Source organism: Orycteropus afer, unplaced genomic scaffold, assembly GCF_000298275.1.
Source record: "Orycteropus afer afer isolate SDZICR_OR568_19922 unplaced genomic scaffold, OryAfe1.0 scaffold00034, whole genome shotgun sequence".
Taxonomy (NCBI): Eukaryota; Metazoa; Chordata; class Mammalia; order Tubulidentata; family Orycteropodidae; genus Orycteropus; species Orycteropus afer.
This window is the reverse complement of record NW_006921621.1, coordinates 15,919,706-15,941,709: the sequence shown is the minus strand read 5'-3', so window position 1 is coordinate 15,941,709 and position 22,004 is coordinate 15,919,706. Positions and strand designations below refer to the sequence as shown.

The 22,004-nt window shown below is 37.8% G+C and overlaps 1 protein-coding gene across 1 annotated transcript in view; it reads left to right on the top strand.

Moving 5' to 3' along the window:
• UBR2 (ubiquitin protein ligase E3 component n-recognin 2) overlaps positions 1-22,004 on the top strand; it is a 140,774-nt gene that overhangs the window by 73,749 nt on the left and 45,021 nt on the right. Inside the window, exons 12-21 of the mRNA XM_007936245.2 lie at positions 4,837-5,000; positions 5,086-5,185; positions 7,143-7,271; positions 8,397-8,580; positions 11,630-11,691; positions 11,878-11,988; positions 12,638-12,703; positions 15,909-16,031; positions 16,157-16,220; positions 19,024-19,148. Of these exons, the coding sequence (XP_007934436.1) occupies positions 4,837-5,000; positions 5,086-5,185; positions 7,143-7,271; positions 8,397-8,580; positions 11,630-11,691; positions 11,878-11,988; positions 12,638-12,703; positions 15,909-16,031; positions 16,157-16,220; positions 19,024-19,148 (1,128 nt within the window). The remainder of the gene's footprint in view (positions 1-4,836; positions 5,001-5,085; positions 5,186-7,142; positions 7,272-8,396; positions 8,581-11,629; positions 11,692-11,877; positions 11,989-12,637; positions 12,704-15,908; positions 16,032-16,156; positions 16,221-19,023; positions 19,149-22,004) is intronic.

Here is a 22,004-nt window from a genome sequence, read left to right as displayed (position 1 = left end):
TACATTCTTTTAATACATAGCTGAGCTCAGTTTGCTAATTTTTTTTGTATGTAGAAGCATAAGTAAAATTGGACAGTGTTTTACTTCATGTATATTGTGTGCTTAATCAGATTTTGGCTTCGTAAAGTGAATTGGGCATATTTCTGTCTTTATGTCCAGGAATGGATTAAATAACATGGGAATTACCTGTTCTTTGAAGATTTAATTACTCTGAACTTGGATTAATTAAGTATTTTAAAAGTTAAATCTTTTGGAAAACATTTTTTTCATCTCACCCATTCAGTTTTTATTCTTGAGCCAATTTTCATAATTTACATTTTCCTTAGTAAGAGATCTTTCCCTTCACCCTAACTTAATTCCACCTACAAACTTAATGAGTATACTCTCTCCCTTTCTGTAGGACAGCAGACATGCTTGCAAATCACCTGTGGACCTTTTAAAAGTAGTTTGCTACTGCCCTTACTTGCTGCTGGCTTCTTCCCTCTTCTCCTTCTTCCCAGACACATAGCCTCTAGAGATAGGGCTGGGCATGTGTAGTTTTTTTGTAAAGTCCATTAGTAATTCTTATGTCCCTAAAATACTAGTTGCCATTATCCCTATATATTAGTGAAAGTGTTTTATAATAGTGATAGAAATCAATTTATTTGTGTCCTTTGACTCAGAATTACCTTACCATTAATTCAGTCTTCATTTCTAGTTTGGCCTAGAGTCAGTATTTATAATTCACATGATCAATTTATTTTATTAAATGTATTCATAGTCATCATTATATGTGTGTGTATCATGTTTAGTTTAATTAGAAAGTGTGAATAGCCAGTATTATTATTCACTGAGGTTTTTGAGAGTCTTAGGAAAGAAGTTGGCCCATTTTTAATATGCTGATAGATGTGTGATGGAATTTGCAACACAAAATCAAATATGAATTGCATAAAATGAATAAAAACTGTAATTAAAGTTAGGAGTTCCTAGGTGGTACAGTTATGTGCTTGACTACTAGGCCAAAAGGTTGGCAATTTGAGCCCACCCAGCAGTACATCAGGAGCTAGGCCTGATGAGCTGCTTCCTAAAGGTCAATGTCTTAAAAACCCCAAAAACCCCACAGAGCAGTTCTGCTCTGCACACATGGGGTAATCATGAGTCCGAATTGGTGGCAACTAACTCCACCAGCAATAATGTTTTTAAAACAAAGTGAATTGTAGCCTCCCAAAAAAAGTAGTATTTTAGGGTAAGTGGTAAGTAGTACTGGAACTAATACAATATTATTAAATATTTAATGGTGAAAGTTATACTGAAAAGTTAGTAACAGTCTAGATATAAGAAGGTGATAAAGCCAAGATGGCTGAGATACATTTAAAAAAGTAAATTGGAACCAAGATACTCTAATCACTTGAATTGTAAATACTGACTAAAAGTAGAAATGTCTCGATAAGTCTTTTAATTTGTTGTTGTTGTTGTTGTTAAGTGCCGTCGAGTCGTTTCCGACTCATAGCGACCCCATGCACAGCAGAACGAAACACTGCCCGATCCTGCGCCAGCCCCACAATCCCTGCTATACTTGAGCTCATCATTGCAGCCACCGTATTAATCCATCTCGTTGAAGGCCTCCCCCTCTTTCGTCGACCCTCCACCCTACCAAGCATGACATCCTTCTCCAGGGAATGGTCCCTTCTTACAACATGACCAAAATAGGTGAGACAAAGTCTGGCCATTCTTGCTTCCAAGGAGTATTCTGGCTGCACTTCCTCCAGGACAGATCTGTTAGTTCTTTTAGCAGTCCATGGTACTTTCAGCATTCTTCGCCAGCACCACAACTCAAAAGCATCAACTCTTCTTCTGTCTTCCTTATTCATTGTCTTTTAATAGGACCGTACTAATGGGCCGAAATCCCTGAGAAGTGCAAACAGTTACATGCTTAGTTGCTAAACTAAAGGTTTGCTAAACTAAAGGTTTACAGTTCTACCACACAGATGCCTCAGAAAAAAAGGCCTGGCAATCTTCTTCCAAAAAGTCACTCATGGAGCACAATTCTTCTCTGACACGTGTTGGGTAACACCTGGAGACAACTAATGAGCAACCGTATTGTTTTGTTTTGTTTTGTTTTAATTTGGCTCCCACCAAAGAGAATTAGAATCCTGTCCAAAATTATGCAGTGAATGAACTTTTACATTCACCTGAAAGTACTAATCAATGTTGGTTGGTGAGATTTATGCTTTTAATAATACTGACTTTTCCCTCTGCTGAACTTGCTTTTGCCACCTGCTCTAAGTCTTGTAAACAGTAAGACAGAGTTTTTTCTTGGGTCAGTAGAATTGTATCATACTCATGTTTAACGTCCTCAAAATCAACTAATTGAAACAGGAAGATTCTTTTACTTTACCTGTCAACACACTCCCCCTTCAAGCTTAACTAAGAAAACTATCGTAAGTTAATTTGACCTCTAAGCTTGGCTTCTGAACTTCAAGTCCTGAAATTGTGATGATGATTGAAGAGATATTCAAAGATGTATTTGACTATGTAGACTTGTTCCTTATCTGCTAGTTTTAGAACTTAACCTATTAGAATACAACTTTACTGTATTCTTAGAATTCTGTCTTCTGCATTTTTGTCCTACTTTTTTATGCACCTTTCTATATTGCTAATTACCTGATAGTGACTATTGTTAAACCTGGTTAGGTGGTCACCTCATATCAGTAATACTCTGGAACCTAGTAGAGGTTAGCTACACAATAAGAGTATTAAGACTGGAAAGATGGGGGGAGATTCACTATCTTTTGTGTCATAGTAAAAAGTGGTTTTCAAAGGAATATTAGACCTTCTGACTTTACTGTGGAGCAGAAAAGGAAATGTAAATTGGTATGAAATGATGTTTAACTTCAGAGTAAGACATACAAATTAAAACCATCAGGATTGTAAAGATCAAAATGTTTGGAACTGTGTAGTGAGTTTGGTTTTTTTTTGTTTTTGTTTGAGTGTTACTGAAGACATGAGGGAAAAGGCACATTGTCAATGGTCATGTAAATTGGTTGGTCTCTTTGCAGAGATAATTTAGTGGTAGCAATGTATGTACTTTTTAATCCAGTAATTCTACTTCTAGGAAATTATTCTATAAATATATTACAACGGTACCCAATGAATATTTCTTGCAGCATCTTTAATAGCATAATATTGAAAACAAACCAAATGTCTTACTAGTTGGGGCCTGACTAAATAAATTATGAGTCAAAAAATACCTAGTAATAATTAAAAGATTAAGAGAGATTTTATATGAACTATTTTGGAACAATCTCTAAAATCAATCAAGTCAGAAAACAAAGTGAAGAACAGTATTTATAACATGCTGTTCTTTTGAGGGGAAAATATATATAAATAAGAGGATATATATATATACTTAATAACATTTTAATATGTAATTGCATATATATATATATTTATTTTATTTTTTTTTTAATAAACTCATATATACCCTTATGGCATTCTGGTGGTATAGTGGTTAAGGCATTTGGCTACTGACCAGTAGGTCAGTGGTTTGAATCCACCAGCTGTTCTGGAAGAAAGATGATGTAATCTGCTTCCATAAAGATTTATAGCCTTCGAAATCCAGTGGGGGGTGTCTATTGACTCATTAGCAGTGAGTTTGGTTTTGGTATATATACATTTAATTTATGTATTATATAGGAGCTCTGGTAGCATAGTGGCTAAAGCACTTGACTGCTAACCAGAAGGTTGGTGGTTCAAACCCACCAGCCACTCCTCGGTAGGAAGGTTGGGCAATCCTACTTCCGTAGTGATACTGCCTCGGAAACCCAAGGAGGGGTCGCTATGAGTCGGGGCCGACTCGACGGCACATAACAACAACAACAACATGTATATATTTATATACTTCTGTGTGTGTTTGTGTAACATATATACACCCACTTCTTACTTATCAGCACGATTAGGTTCCAAAGGCCAGGTCATTATGTGAAAATTAGCATTATGCAAAATAGAAGATGACTGCATCACTGTATAACTTCCACATTACATTATTAAATAACTGCCAAACATGAGAATCGTGGTTCAGCCAAAGTTTTCACATAACCTTAACCATCACATCCAGTGTGACTCCCACCTTGGTGTTACTTATTGCCTGACGGACATTGTTAATGCGCAAAATAGTATGTTTTTTTACCGTTGTCATAAATGCGAAATGTCAGTTAATGAGATAATCGATAACTGAGGTGTAGGTATTTATGTATGTATACACATACATACTCTCTCTGGAAGAAGGTAGAAGAAGCTGTTACCGGGACTGCCTTTGGAAAAGGGTTTCAGGAGCTGGGAGACTTACTTTTTACCTGTTGTTTTTGATATCATTTAAATATATTTGTTTATTGGAGAATATATAAATGTGTGATCTGTACATAGAAATGAAAACAAAAATATAAACCTCAGCTATGGAAATTAAGAGGAAATATGGTTTCATACTGAGTTCTAGAGAATCTGTGAAATAAACCTCTGGATCATAGAATAATTATACCATACCATTATAGGTGTCTAAATGTCTCAGTTAAGGAAAATTTGCAGCCTGGTTCAGACCCCCACCCTGAATTGTCTTTGAATAATGAGCCTTGGATCTCTCTTCTAACATTCTGGCATCTTTCTCCATGATTTAATTGTTGCTTCATACCCATGGCAATTGGAGTAAGTAATTGTAATTTAGAAATATGCAGTAACACATTTATGATATTATATAGTTGTGTTGAAAAACTGAAAGAACTAAATAGTGTTGCTGAAATTTTTTTCTCTCTCTAATAAGTCATTTTCGATTACCATGGACTTTCATATTGTTTGTTTTAGGCGCGAATGCTCATCACAGAAGAAAACCTGATGACCATTATCATTAAGACTTTTATGGATCATTTGAGACATCGAGATGCCCAAGGCAGGTTTCAGTTTGAACGATACACTGCTTTGCAAGCCTTCAAGTTTAGGAGAGTTCAGAGCCTTATCTTAGATCTCAAGTAAGCTATCACTTAATTATCAAAACAGTTGCACCTTATAAAATGTCAGTGTTGATTTACTAACTGTTACTTTTATCTTGTTCAGATATGTGTTAATTAGCAAGCCAACTGAATGGTCAGATGAGCTGAGGCAGAAGTTCCTAGAAGGCTTTGATGCCTTTTTGGAATTACTGAAATGTATGCAGGTATGTATCAATTGGCATTTTTTAAAAGTGAAAGTCATCTCTTCTTCTTTCTCCTCTTCTTCCCCCTCCTCCTCTTTTTCTTCTTTCTCATCTTCCTCCTTCTCTTCCTCCTCCTTCCCCCTCCTCTTCTTTAATTCATTGAACTGAATACCTTTCTGTCTATGCATTTTCTTCATTTTGGGCACATTTTCATAAGAACAATTTGGATGACTACAGTCTGGACCAAGAAGCTCCTTGTTGATTGGAGACTCTTAGAAAGTTCTAGAGGGAATGAGATCCCAGCAAAAGTTCTGGCATTTACTGCTCTGTTATATTTAGGAATTCTTTTGGTTACTATTAACATGCTTTCTTTGGCAATTGCAGGTGTATTATATATATATATAATGTGTATAAACACACACACAGAAGTATAGTCACATTAGTTATTTGAGAAACCATCGTGTTAATTTTTGTTTGTTTGTTTCTTTTTCTTTTCCTTGTATGATTTTATATAATATAGTGTAGAACTCTTTTCCCCTTCTGTTTAATTCTCTTTTGGAAGCATCCCCATATAGGAAACACAATCTAGAAGCAAGATGAACTGAAATATTGAACCAGATTTAACTGTAAGAAAATAGGTGACATCTCTCAAAATCTGAAGTACTACTATGATTTCTTTAGCCATCTTCTGAATTTCTTAAGAAAAAAAAAAATGATCTATCGTTTTTTAGAATATTCTAGTTCCTTGCTTAACTGGCAGTTTGTTCTGGTTTCCTAGTGCCACTCTGATAAGAATATATACCACAAATAGGATGGCCTTAACAAACAGGACTTTATTCTCTTACAGTTTAGAGGCTTTAAGTCCAAGTTCAAAGTGCCAGGCTCTAGGGGCTAGGGAAAGCTCCTCAGCCTTGGGCTTCAGCTCTGCCTCCAGCTCCCGGCCCACTGAAGCTCAAGGCTTTTTCACTCAGACAGCTGCTGGCTGCTGAAGCTGCCAAGCCCAAGGTTGACAAGTAAAAAGGCATTAGTCCTGATGTTACCAAAGCATACGCAGGCCATTAATTCAAGTCCATTATAAGTCCCCAGGTCGGCAGAGCATGGCCGGCTGATGAGCAACGACACAGCTACATGCAGGGTCCAGGCATGCCAAAAGCTAGAGATCATTCCCAAAACTGCTTTTTATAAATGGGAAGCAGACCACATAACCAAAGCAGCTATTCAGCTGCTTGTGGTAGATCCCACCATGGAGTTGATTGCCAGTCTCATCATGGGGAATAACTACCACCAGTTGCCCAGCCACTCAGCCAGGGCCAGCCAAGTTAACACATAAACATAATCACCACACAGTTCATGGACATTTAATTTATTATAATATTACTTATATTTTTTCTTTTATCAGTTAAAACAGTAGATGCTTAGGTCTTTTTGAATGTTTGAAGTATCTTGTATTCTCTGTTATTTAACCAAGACTGACAAGTCAAACTTATGCCCAAAAAGTGATATTTATTTATATATTTATTGTATTAAAACCTCTTTATCTTTTTCTTGTTTTACTTTCTTTCAGAATCTGTGAAAAATTTTAGTTCTAAGTTAGGGAAAATATGAAAATAAGGTACTATAAAATATGAAATGTATAAAGTTTGAAAAGCCTATCAGATTTCTTCTAATAGTGTTTTATATATGCAGAGCTAAAAAGAAATTTGAAGGATTGTTATAGAGAAGTATGTATTTTATTGTCTAAGATACAGAAGATTATAAAATAATTTATTCTGTACTGGGGTTTTTGATTTATATTTTAGAAAACATTATATAAACATATAATGTAGGAAGCTATGACCTCTTCTGCTGCTTGAAACTTCCTGTTCATACTCTCACTTTGTTTTTATAATCAGTGTACATTTCTTCTACATTATTTAAGTTTCAGTGTAAGAGAACAAATACAGTTTTATTTCATATAAAATCTTTTATTTCCTTTAAGGGAATGGATCCAGTTACACGTCAAGTAGGACAGCATATTGAAATGGAACCTGAATGGGAAGCAGCCTTTACGCTACAAATGAAATTAACACATGTCATTTCAATGATACAGGACTGGTGTGCTTTAGACGTGAGTTTCTTGTAGTCAGAATGGTGGGGGGAAGTCTCTGAGTGGTGCAAAACTGTTTTTGCTTTCTTACGGTAGGGTGGAATGGGAGATTTCCTAGGTACATTTTGAGATTTGAAGAAAATGGTAGTGATCACTTAGCTCATAAAACAACGTATTTTACTTTCTACCTATAAATTTAGTGAAGATGCAAGAATTATTTCTCTTCTCCAATGTAACTACCTTCATTTTTTCATAATCTCTTTTAGACTTTGTATATATAAAAACAGTAGTTTATAAATATATCCAAAAATAGTTTTACTATCTATATATTTACCTATGTCTTCATATTATTTTGGCCGTCCTTTGGCTAAAATGACTAAATGAGAGCCTTTGTTAGTTGTGGGGCCATGAAATCTGAAGAATGTGTAAAAAGAGTACAACAATCTGAAAGAAGAGTATGCCTCCCTGATGGTGCAGATGCATCATGCTCTGTGTGAAAGGAAGGGTGTGTTTTCTCGGAGTGTGAGAAGGCTCTGGACGGAGAGCAGTTGAGAGTGGAGAAGTTGACAAGGACATTTCTTGGCAGGGACTTGGAGGCCATGGAATGGAATTTGGATCTCATGCTAATTGAAATGAGAAAACATTAAAGGCTACCAAGCAAGGAGGCAACCTGAGCCAATTCACATGTTTTTTAAAAATTAACTTTGTAGTAGAAGTAGTGGAGATGGAAAAAAATGGGCTGATTTGAGAGCAATTGGGAAAACAAAATTGCTGGCTTACTGATAGATGGGGTAATGGGGAATGAGGGAAAGGAGAGGGTATTGGAGTAACTTCTAGATATCCACAGCTGTACGGATGGAGATGTCATTCACTGAGATAGGGGCCGCTGGAAGAAGGACCAAGTAGGGAGGGGAAGATTGAGTTTGGTTTTGCCCATATTGATACTGACATCTAGGTATCTAGGGCAGATTTCATTTTGAGTGATATAGTGTTTTACAAGCCTTCAAGTTTAGAAGAGTTTAGAGCCTTATTTTCGATCCCAAGTAAGCTTTTGTTTAATTATCATTAGATTTGAGATGCTTATTCTGTGTTACAGAAACAGAAACCTAACCTTGTGAGTAACTTCATGGAAACCCTCTTTTTTAGGAAAAAGTACTAATTGAAGCTTACAAGAAATGCCTCGCTGTATTGATGCAGTGTCACAGTGGATTTACTGATGGTGAACAGCCAATCACACTAAGCATTTGTGGACATTCAGTGGAAACTATTAGATACTGTGTTTCCCAAGAAAAAGTTAGCATTCATCTCCCAGTTTCTCGCTTACTTGCAGGTAAAGCATTACCCAAAATGAAGAAGAACTCTGAAATTAGCTTTTACATTATTTGTCATTGCTCTATATTGAATACCTACTATGTGCCAGGCATTTTTCTGAGAGTTTTACATGTATAACATTTAATCACCACATTGGCCTATGAGGTAGATACTATTACTAAGCTTATGTTACAGGTAGGAAGTCTGCGGCTTAGATAGTAACTTCCATAGGGTCACACAACAAGGAAGACACAATTAGGATTTGAATCAGTTTAGCAAGTAAAGACATAATTAAACCATTAGAGAGTAAGTGCTTCTTTGTACTTCTTAACTACAGATAGCATGTGCTGTATTGTTAAGTCCACCCAGCTTCAAAGTCTTATGTTGTTATAGTTCAGCCCAGTCTATCACTGAAGTGATTGCTAATGAATTGAAACCACCCTGACTTTTCTCTCCCTGTTTTTCTTTAAAGGTAACCTTTTAAGCAGCATATCAAGAGCAAGTCCCATATTGGGGTAATGATTTTTTAATCAAGTAGTTGATTTACATGCCATTTATAATTGGCAGAATATTTGAAGCTACTAGCTTATGGTGGCCCAGGATTTTGAATACGGACTTGTCCGCCACTACAGATTCATTTCAGTGGCAGATTCCTACTTCTTGATGCTAGATATTCTTATCCTACTCACACACTCTTCCTTTTAGTTGTTCCAGCTTTAATTCTGAGAGTGGAAAGAAGAGAACTTGTAAAGATAGATGTTTTACTTACTTTAGTAAAGATAGATGTTTTACTGACTTTAGTATTTGTAATGTATCTGAAATATGTCGCTCATTAACTTAATATGTTGTGAAGGCATTTTGGGAGGCAGTGGGTATCATTTCTTCCTTAAGTGTTTGGTAGAATTCACCAGTGAAGCCATCTGGGTCTGATGCTTTCAGAATTTTTAAAAGCTTATTAATGATTACTTCAATTTCTTTTATAGATACAGGCCTATTCAGATTATCTGTTGCTCTTTGTATGAGTTTTGGTAGTTTATGTCTTCCAAGAAGTTGGTCCATTTCATCTAAGTTACCAAATTTGTGGACATAGAATTGTTCATAGTATTCATTTCTTACCCTTTTAATATACACAGGACCAGAAATGATGATCTCACTGTCATTTTCTTAAAACTTTCAAAAATTATTCTTGAGCATTGACACATTATCCTGCTCATAGACCCTAGCATTCCATCCATCCTTGGGGATGTTATGGAAGTCCTGGTGATTTATGATACTTATTTTGGGACTTAAAAAGCTTTTCTTCTTCGATGTAGGAATATCAAAATAGAACAACAGATAATTGCTTAGAATTAAATTATGATGGTAAGAAGTATCTCTTACTTCTGTAACTTGTTTTGGCCTAGTTTTATGTTTATTTAAGTGCTTTGAGCATACTGAACTGTTGATCCTCACCCTAAGCAAGTGTTAGCATGGTGTTGTAGGGATACTAGACTAGAAGGCAGGAAAAAGGGACTCATTTCCAACCTAGTGCTGATCTCTTCTGCTTTTAAAACTCAGGTTGTATGGGCAGAATCCAATGCTGATAGGTATTCACCAAGAAAATTGTCTGTTCTCTGAAAATTTACTCACTTCTGCCTAGTTCCTTCTCACAGATCTGTTCACTGAACATTTTTGAGCATTCTGTCTAACTGTATTTGATAAACCTTGTCCTGAATGCTTGTAATCTAATTGGAAAGCTCAGTAAATATACACAAAACAGTTCAAGAACAGCTTGGAATGTTTGATAGTAGAGTTTGAGGAGTGTTCTGGTTACATTGTGCCACTGTGACAAGAATATGCCACAAATGGGATGGCCTTAGCAAACAGGAGTTTATTCTCTTACAGTTTGGAGGCTTTAAGTCCAAGTTTAAAGTGCCAGGTTCTGGGAGCTGGGTGAAAGCCCCTCAACCTTGGGGTCCAGCTCTGCCTCCTGCTCCTGGCCCACTGGGGCTAGCGGCATTTCTTCATTCAGACAGCTGCTGGCTTCTGAGACTGAGAAGTCCAAGGTTGATAAGTAAAAAGGCACAGTTCCGATGTTACCAAACCACAAGGCAGGCCATTAACTTAAGTTCATTGTAAGTCCCAAGGTCGGCAGAGCATAGCACGCTGTTGAACAACGACACAGCTACATGCAGGGTCCAAGTGTGCCATAAACTAGAGACCATTCCCAAGGCTTCTCCTTATATACAGGAAGCAGACCACATCCCAAAGGCAGCTACTCAGCTGCTTGTGCTAGATCCCACCATGGAGATGATTGCCAGTGTCATCATGGGGAATAATTACCACCAACTGCCCAGCCACTCAACCAGGCCCAGCCAAGTTGACACACAAACATAACTACCACAATTAGTAAACATAGAGACCAAGATGGGACGAGTAATGCAAGTGTTCTTGGAGGAAGAAAGTTTCAAACCAGGCTCGAGGAAGTAGCAACATAGATTGATAAGATTATAAAGAGTACTTTTTGTCTAGGCAGCAACATTAAGTAGAATATAGTTAGAGTGAATTGAGGTTGTGCCATAAAAGAACTCCTTGCCCTTGAGAGCTGAAGGGGCTTTGATCCTGAATTGGAAGTTCTAAGAGACTTGATTCTGAGGCAGAATCATTGTAGACCATGAATGTTAGGACCAGTTTCTCTGTTCAGTTGCCGGAAAGATCTCTCAAGTGGTAACACATTTCCTTAGCCCTGTAACACATGACAGAGTTGGCATAACATACATAAATTGCTTTGATAGTTATATAGTTGCTTTTGCTATATCTGTACATTTCATGTTCTGTAAACTGTCCTCATTGTATGTTAGTACATGTGTTTAAGGCTGTAATTCTAAGTATGATTTTGATACAGAGGTTGATAAGAATAACATTCAAAAGCTTCATTTACAGATGTAATTCATTTACATTAATTTATAATCTGACAGGTTCCCAAAGAGATAGAAACGAAATTAGAATAAAGTTGAAAGAATTTTTGGTTTTCCTTTCTAAATGATTTTGACCTATAGAAATCCTTTTATGTTTGTTCTTCCATGCAGGTTTGCATGTATTATTAAGCAAAAGTGAAGTGGCATATAAATTTCCAGAGCGCCTGCCTCTAGTAAGTGGTACTGATATTTAAAAGAAAATACCTACTTACTGTCTTTTATATATTTGAAATCATTTTAAAACAAAAAATAAAATAATTGTAACTTGTTTTATATAAAGTTTCACTCCCTATCAACCAGTCTTTTTCATAACAGTTGAGATGTTTATGGGTTTTTTGTTTGTTTTAATATATATACAGAGTGAACTTAGCCCACCCATGTTGATAGAACACCCTCTTAGATGTCTTGTTTTATGTGCTCAAGTGCATGCTGGAATGTGGAAAAGAAATGGATTCTCTCTAGTAAACCAGGTAAGCGTTTTTTAACACTGTGGAGATTTTTCATTCCGTTTTTTAACCTCTCTGAAGGCTGTAATTTTCAGTGTATTTAGTCATTGAACATTGAATGTCTCTATTCAGATTATTTAAATAATTAATCACATGTACTGACGTACAGTGAAACATTTTATGGAAGTAAATGTTAAATGTACAAATATAGCAAAAACAGCTATGTAACTATAAATCTAATGATAAGCATGTAAATCTAGTGATAAACCAAAAAGTTTCTTAAACCTTTTATTTGTAGTTTGTATCTGTGAAATTAAGGTTTTAATTTTTAAACCTCAGCAAGGCTTGGTACAGATTTTTTTTTTCTTTTTTTTGTTACTTATAAACCTTACTGAAACTACCTTTTACTTTGTTGGGAGACCCAGAAAGTTAGCTGCAAAATGTGTGAACGATAGAGTCACTCTTGTAATCTGAAAGTTTCCAATTAATTAATCTCTACTAAGATAGTATTAATTGTTAGGGAAACCACATTATGAGTGTGTGTGCATGTGTGAGAGTGCATATGTGCACACTCACAAATGCATACATCCATGTGCTTTTGGGCAGAATGGGGAGAGGAGTGGATTGGTTGATTTTTTAATATTTATATATATTTACATCTTTTTTTTTTTAGATTTATTATTATCATAATGTGAAATGCAGACGAGAGATGTTTGACAAGGATATAGTAATGCTTCAGGTAATAAATTAAAAGCCTTATGCTTATAGGTTGTTGTGTGTGTGTGTGGAGGGGATCTTTTACTTCTTGTTATTTCCATGGAACCCAGTCACTTATGATAGTTCTGAAATCTGTAACTCCATCCTGGGTAATAACCCTATTAAGCTTTAAACTCATGTAGTTAACAACCTATAGAACATTTCCACCTAGATTTTATAGGCACATCTCAGATTTAACAAGTTCAGAACAACTCTATTTTTCCCACACCTTCTCCCTGTCTTATGTTCCTTACTGTAAAAATGATGTGATGGGGGCATTTGACCTCTCACTTCAGGAATGGAAGAGACTCACCATCAGCATCAGTCCACAGCAGATTCCTATGAAGTGGAGGTCAGCCATCCCTCCTCCTTCTGACTCTTTTGCAATTCTAACACCAGCTGCCCTTCCCACGGTACTCTCTACTTCTCTGCTGGGTTCAGTCATTGCAGTGGTCACACGCAATTCACATACAGTATTCATAGTTATTCAGTTTATTAGGGAAGTACAGGTTATAATTCAGGATCAGGAGTGACTTAGTATACATTTCTTCCATCAGGACAGCTTCTTGGCCATGCCCAGAGATAGGCCTCTTGTTGGCCCTCGGCCTTTCAGGCCGGCTTAGCCTCTGCCTTGCTAAGGCAAGTGTTACAGAGCTAGTTAGCGCCACCAATAACTGGAGGTACCCTACTCCACCAATAAACGTTAGCCCATAGGAGCTAAGCTCTCTAGCTCCTACCAACAAGTACCTGGAGGCACCATATTCTGCCAGGAATCCTCCTGTCCAAAGGCACTAAGCTCTCTTGGTGGGTTGACGAGCCTAGCACCACCAAGTGCCTGGAGGCATCCTGCTCTGCCGGCAGAACTCCTGCCTGAAGATCCTCAGTTTTCTTGCCCCAGGAAGCCTACTGCTCTATATCCTGCTGGTCTTCCTGGTTCTGCTGCTGCGCTGTCTCCTGTTACAGCTCTCTTGTCTCCTGGGTGTTGGAGGTTGAGGTTCCCCTCTATTCTTGGATTGTCTCTCTTTTAAGCCTAGTGGATGGACAAAACTAACCAATCCTGTCATTAGAGTTCCATCACCTTATTTGCATGCCCTACCCAGTAATAATGTAGGAGTCACAAGACCATGGAGGGCTGTTGTTGTTGTTGTTGTTATGTGCCATCAAGTCGGAACCGACTCATAGCGACCCCTCCTTGGGTTTCCGAGGCGGTATCTCTATGGAAGTAGATTGCCCAACCTTCCTTCCGAGGAGTGGCTGGTAGGTTTGAACTGCCAGCCTTCTGGTTAGCAGTCAAATGCCTTAGGCACTATGCTAACAGAGCTCCCAGTGGATGGCTAGAAAGCACATATTAAATAATTCACTGCACCACACCTGCCTTGGTGAATTCTTCCACAGTGTCTACAGTTGCTAAAATTAGAAACCTTGAAAGCCATTTTTTCCTCATTGTCTTCCAGCTAAAGACTTCAAACTCCTTAAACTGATCTTCAAGTCCTATGCTACTCCATTCCCTAATCCTGTGCCAGTAATACTTAACTACATTAAAATTCCCTGAATTTGCCATGCTTTTTCTTAAGTTTTAAACTCTGCACATTTATTCCTGTTGCTCCCTAGATTGCCTACCACTTCATTTAGCTCACCTAGCTAATGTCTTTTCCTGCAAGCCTTATTTTAGTGTACTTTCTCCAAGTCTTTTCCTGGCTCATTAGAGCTTGATTAAGTATTCTTCATGCAGACTTTTAGTGTTTACCCTTGCCATAGCATTTATAACTCTGCATTATGATAGCCTATTTACTTTTTTTCTCCCCTACTAAACCTTGGCAACTGTATCTTGTTAATTTTTTTTGTCCTTTGTGCCTAGCACAATACTTGCCATATAGTAGTTGATGTATATTACTGCTGAATGGATTTCATAATTACAGAAACCAAAAACCAAAATCAAAAGCACTGCCATCTAGTCAGAACCAACTCATAGCAACCCCTCCTTGGGTTTCCGAGGCAGTGTCACTACGGAAGTAAATTGCCCAACCTTCCTTCTAAGGAGTGGCTGGTGGATTTGAACTGCCAGCCTTCTGGTTAGCAGTCACATACCTTAGGCACTACACCACCAGAGCTCCTAGTCAAGAAATACAAATTTCAAAGAAAATTAAAGGTTAAAAATAAATTAAAATCTAAGTTAATTTAGAATTTATACAAAGGGATTAAAGGAAAATAAAGGGACACTTGAAACTAATTTTGAACACTGTCACTTCTGTTGATATAGCATTTACTATTAAAAAAAAAAAAAGATTGACACAAGCCACAGCTTCATCTGCTCTGATTCTAGAAGAGACCTGGCTACCACTACTGACCTGATCACATCACAATAGATGGACCTTGCTAGAATGGGAGGAAAATATGGAACAGAACTAAAATTCTTAGAAAGTCCAGTTGAGACTAGAGGACTCCTGAGATACTCATTAAAGCTTGAACCAAAACTATCCCCTGAGGTCACCTTTTAGTGAAGTAACAGATTGGCACACAAAATAAAGGATATTATCTGTGAGTAAGATACTCCATTAAAATACCATCTATATAAGTCCAAAGAGTCAACAGTTACCCTAAAGCAAAGATGAGGCAATCAGGGGGCTGGAAAACTAGAGTACTGGAAACAGAACAACCAGGATGCAGGTAAAGAGAATGTTCACTTTGTGAAAAGTGTAACTAATGTCATTGAACAATTTATGTAGAATTTGTCTGATGGGAACATAATTTGCTGTATAAATTTTCACCAAAAACCCAATAAAATATTTTTTAGAACGTATTCATGCTAAAAGTTATATGCCATATAAGAGAATGCTAGAAGGTTAATGGGCATACTACGTTTCTCTCAGCATCCCTGAAATAAAACTTAGAAACTGAATTCATAAGTGTACAATTATTTTAAAGCATTAAAGGAAAAGATATTTCATAGTCCATGTTAACTTGATGTGTGGATTTAGGTTTTGTTTTGTTTTACTTGTTTAGGTTCCTGCTCATACTTGCCAGCTAACACAGTAGAGATTAAGAGTAAATGGATTTCCATCTTTTACTGGGATTGATGAATAAATAAGCTGCTTTCTGTTGTGCAAAGCAAAATACTATTAATCGTCTAATAACCCTTTTGATTTTCCTCTTTTCCTTTATCTCAAACATTGGGGGGAAAAAAAAAGACAGGTGTCTCCATGATGGATCCAAATCATTTCCTGATGATCATGCTCAGCCGCTTTGAACTTTATCAGATTTTCAGTACCCCAGACTATGGAAAAAGATTCAGTTCTGAGATTACCCATAAGGTGAGAACATGTCTTGCAAGACCAACACTTCACTAAAGAAGCACCTTTCATTTTTTTATGTTAATTATCTGAAATACAGTATGCATATTCTTATTCTGAACTTTATCTCCCCTCACTTGTTATAGGATGTCGTACAGCAAAACAATACTCTAATAGAAGAGATGCTGTATCTCATCATAATGCTTGTTGGTAAGTTTGGATTATTTGAGACATTTATAAATTATATTGGATTTTGTGGTAGCAAATAGTTCAGAATTTCCAAACTATGTTTCTTTTGTTTAGCGATGACAGTCAATTTTAAGGAAGGGGGATTGGAGTGTCCATCTTTTCTCCCCTCTAGATACTGCAGTGTTGAGAGTGATTGTGCTTTGGCGCTTTGGAAAAAGGAGAGAGCAAAACTGCTGGAACAGAATAAATTGGAAGATTCTGTGTATTAGACAAAAAATAGGGACAGGAGAATTTATCAAGCAGGCAATAGGCTATTTAGGAGCTGTTCATTGTTACTTTCTGTCTTAGCTGTGTTTCACCCTATGACTTCATGGCATTAAACAAATAAACAAAAAAAATTAAACCTACTGCTGTTGAGTCATAGCAACCCTATAGGACAGAGTAGAATTGCCTCATAGGGTTTCCAAGGCTGGTTTCTTTATGAAATAGACTGCCACATTTTTCTCCCATGGAGCAGCTGGTGGGTTCAACCACTGACATTTCAGTTAGTAGCCAAGCACTTCTAATGCTTTGCCACCAAGGCTCCTTATTTGTGACATTAAGCATAATAATTCTTACTTAATGGAGGTCTGTGGCTAATAACAAAAAGCTCTGGTGGTACAGTAGTTAACCACTTGGCTGCTAACTGAAAGGTTGCTGGGACCCACCCAGCAGCTCTATAGGAGAAAGACCTGGAAATCTGCTTTCATAAGATTACAGCTGAGAATACCCTATGGGACAGTTCTGCTCTGTCACGTGGGGTCACTATGAGTCGGAATCAGCTTGAGGCCACCCAACAACATCATACCTAAGAGATACAGCTTTCTTTTCTGGTTGCCTATATTTCTAGTGCTTTTTCCCACATCTTTCCCATTCTCTGTACCTTGTCCCACCTCCCTCCCTATTTCAGACCCTCTACATACAGTCCACAGATGAGAGAATTCTGACTATCATCAAGAAGTAATACCAATGTGTGAGGTCACTAGATAGAAGGCTAAAGGAAGGCTCTTTCTCCTTCTACCATGTGACAGATGGAATGAAAGTTTCCCAGACTTCTAGTACAGCTTCTACTGAACCAGTTCTCCACTACTTCTAATTCCTTCCCAAACTTCGGATCCTATTCCTCTATAGCAGCCACCAGAGTTCTCTTGCCTCTGCCTAAAGCCTGTACTCACCTGTTGTGTCTGAGATCAAACATATGATCAGAGCTGATCTAGCATACTGCCAGACCAGTCATTACTTTTCCATTGCACAAAGAGACTTAGAAAAGTATATTGTATACACACAATGGAATACTGTGCAACACTAAAGAATAATGTAGAATCTGCAAAACACCACATAACGTGGATGAACTTGGAGGACATTATGCTGAGCGAAATAAGTCAATCACAAAAGGACAAATATTGTATTAGTCCATTATTGTAAAAGTTAAGGAAAGGTTTATCTATAGAAGGAAATTTTCTTTGTTGGTTACCAGGAGTGGGAGGGGAGGGAAGGGAATGCTGTTAGACAGATAGAGATAAGTATGGATTTGGGTGAAGAGAAGGGCAATGCAGCAAATGTGAGTGACCAATATGGCAGCATTGAGGATGAGAAAGACATAAGAGAGGTACATGGGAGGTACAGAGAACAAATATGAACCCTTTTGCACATACAGTACTATGTTGTCAGTGAAGGCAAACATGGGTATATGGATGGATAGATGGGTGGACAGGCTAAATGATTAGGTATGTCTATGAAATGGGAAGTGTAGCCAGGAACATGTATAGTGTTGGCAGACAATGGTCCTATGAGTTTATGTGAATGATCAGAATTCCCAGGTGTATAGTAGAGCTGACAAGGGACAAGGTTGTGGTCACTGTTTGGTCACAGCCAGCTACCCAGAGGGACTCAGTAGTTGAACCTGTGGGCTTGGGACCATAGTCGCAGGGGACATCAAGCTCAATTGGCATAACATACTATACAAAACATTGTTCCACCTCCTACTTTGGCTAGTAGCGACTGGATCTTAAAAGCTAGCAAGCTGCCATCTAGATGCAACGATGGGTCTCTCCTCGTCCAGAGCAAAGAAGAATGAAGAAAACCAAAATTCATGGAAACAATTAGTTCTAACGACTGGTCCATCATCCGATATGCAGCCTATACAACTATGAGACCAGAAAAACTAGATGGTATCCGGCTACCACTGTCATCCACTTGGAAGGGGATCTATATAGGAGATCCTTGATAGACTGGGAGAACAATGTGGAACAAAACTCAAAATCATTTGGAGGAAAAAAAAAAGGTGGGGACCAGGTTTGCTGGTCTGATAGAGCCTGGTGGAACCACTGAGACTATGGCCTCTAGCTGCCCTTCAGGTCTGGAATTGAAGCCATGTGGCTTCCAGCCAAACAAAGTACAGGCATATGAGTTGAACATTTACCTCAAGTAGATACACTCCTTGGAGAGAACAATTATGGGAGAAACAAGGGCTACTTGTTTATGCACAGGGAGACAGCGCAGGAGACAGGAGTGTATGGAGCGATGGACATTGGGAAGAGGTAACTATGGGGAGGAAGTGGGAGGGGAGCTGTTGCATTGTGGTAAACTGTGGTCAATGACATGAGACAAAGTATATGTGAACTGCTGTATGGAAAGTGAATTTGCTTTGTAAATCTTCACCCAAATCACAATAAAAAAAAAAAAAAAAAAACAGAAAAAGAAAAATATATTGTATTGTGTGAATTTTAAGTGTAATGCCACACAATGTTAAACCTGTGTGTATGTACATTTTCATTATTGACAGGAGAGCGATATAGTCCTGGAGTTGGACAGGTAGATGCTACAGATGAAATTAAGCGGGAGATTATCCATCAGTTGAGCATCAGACCTATGGCTCATAGTGAATTGGTAAAGTCTTTACCTGAAGATGTAAGTACCTACATTTTTACAAAGAAAATTACAGACATCTTTTTATATCTATCAGTGTAGTATATACAAAGCGAAATAGAGACAGAATCTTTTACAATAAAGCCTTGAAAGAGATAAAGACACTGGGGGAAAAAGTAAACCCAGATGTTAGCTAGCTGAATTTCTGTATCTGTTACAGAGTGGTTGTTACAAGGCCTTTAGTGTGAAGTTGCTGTAAGTAGAAATAGCGTTTTGTAACCCAGTATGTTGAGAAAACAGTAGGAAAGTACCTATTCAGTTTTTCAGTTTTTCCTTTTCATGCTTTCAGTGACTATTTCATCTTCTGGTTAGCAGTCAAATGCCTTAGGCACTACGCCACCAGAGCTCCTTATTTTATCTTAAATAATATTCACAAGGGTATTCATAGGTTGAATTGCAGCTCTTTTTCCTCTCAGGATCTTAAGTTCTTCCATCATCTATTTTTCACCCATGGAGTTTTTTAGAAACCCAACACTTATAGTTGGAAACGAACTTTATTTTTATTGAGGCTTTTCAAAATAATATTTTCCCAAATTTGATACACAGATCAAAACTTTTAACCTTAACATTTCTTCTTCTGGGATTTCAGCTTATCTTACATGTGTTGTATATACTTTCTAAAAAGTTTTTATTATGAAAATTTTCAAATATCTACAGAAATAGAAAATATAATATAGCAAACTCCATGTACTCATCACCAATTTCAACAGTCAGTCAGTTTTGTTTGATCTGTACCCCACCACTAATCCCCAGGCCCCTGCTGGATTATTTTGTAGAGAATACCAGATTGTCATTCATCTATAAATAGCACTATATGTATTTAAACAGTAGTTCTTAACTGGGGATGATTTTGTGCCCCCCGCCCCCTCACCCCAGGATACATTTGGCAGTGTTTGGAGACATGTTTGATTTATGTCATTACTCAGAAGAGGAAGAGTGTTACTGGCATCTAGTAGGTAGAGGCCAGGAATAGTGCTGAACATCCTACAATGCACAGGATAGCCTCCCACACCAAGGAATTATGTGGTCCAAAAGAGGTTAAGAAACTCATGTCCAAAAGATAAAGGCTTTTATTTATTTATTTTAAATCCATAAATCCTTATCACACCTAAAAAATATTAATAATAATTATTAATGCAGGAAATGAATTCTGAGTTCTTAGATGAGGAAGCAACTATAATTTAACCTAGACTTTAGGAGAAGGAGAGTCACTGGGTTGTACAAATGGTGACTTGACATGCTTGACTGCTAGCCAAAAGGTAGGAGGTTTGAATCCACCCAGAGCATCTCAGAAGACAGGCCTGGTGATCTGCTTCCAAAAATTCAGCCACCGAAAACCATATGGAACACAATTCTACTCTGATACACATGGGTCTTTGAGTTGTAATTGACTTGATAGCACCTGTTTTGGGTTTTTTTTCGTATTTAGATAAACCAAAGCAAACCAAACTCACTGTCATCAAGTTGAATCCAACTCATAGTGATCCCTCCTTGGGTTTGCGAGGCAATATCACTATGGAAATAGGTTGCCCGACCTTCCTTCCAAGGCGTGACTGGTGAGTTTGAACCGCCAGCCTTTTGGTTAGCAGTCAAATGCTTTAGGCACTACGCCACCAGATGAGGAGGAATAAAATTCAAAACAGCATTTTAAAAACGTGTTAAAAATGTAATACGTTTTATACAAGGTGATAGTACAGTCACCTTATATGTGTCCTATAGAACCCACAAGATACTAAATGGGTATTTTAGGGGGAGAGTTCAGTGGTGTCATATATATTGTAGTATTGGTATTATACATATTTTTGTATCGTTCTATAGTGTGTTGTCTTTGACGAATTGTAATTTATATGCCCACTCCTCACTCATGGTTAGGTTCCAAAAACAAGGTTGTTATGTGAAAATAGGCCTTATGCATAAATGGAGAATGAGTACAACATTACATTACTGCCAAACAACTAAGAATTGTGGCCCAGCCAAGTTGACACATAACCTAAACCATCGCAGTCAGCATTACTCTTGCCTTGCACCTCGGCATTCATTACTGCCAGGCATACGTTGTTGTTTGTTTTTATTGTGATATGGGTTAAAGTTTACAGAACTAATTCATTTTCCATACAGCAGTTCATACACGGGAGCTCTGGTAGCATAGTGGCTAAGACACTTGCCTGCTAACCAGACGGCTGGCGGTTCAAACCCACCAGCCACTCCTCGGAAGGAAGGTTGGGCAATCCTACTTCCGTAGTGATACTGCCTCGGAAACCCAAGGAGGGGTCGCTATGAGTCGGGGCCGACTCGACGGCACATAACAACAACAACAACAGTTCATACACATTTTGTTTCATGACATTGACTGCAGTTCCCACAGCTCTCTATGCATTCCTGCCCCCTGAACTATCTCCTTGTGTGAATACTGGCTTTCTGTTCCCCTGTGATTGATCATTCTTTGGAGGGTACCTTCCTGGTATAAATGTTCACCACCCTGTGTGCCTGTCTATTGTTTGTCTAGAAGCCACGAGAGTGAGTTCAATTCCAGGCATAAAGCGTAACTAGGGGCTGTAGGGGCTATAGTCTGGGGAGTTTCACCGGGCTCTGTCAGACCAGTAAGCTTGGTCTTTTTTATGATTTTGAGTTTTGTTCCACGTTGTTCTCCCACTCTATCCAGGATCTCCTATACTGATCCCTTTTTGTTGACAGTGGTAGCCGGGTACTATGTGGTTCTTCTGGTCTCATGGTCATATAGGCTGAGGTTCGTGTGATCCTCTAGTCCCTTGGACTAATTGTTTCCTTGTATCTTTGATTTTCTTCATGCTTCTTTGTTCTTGATGAGGAGAGACCAGT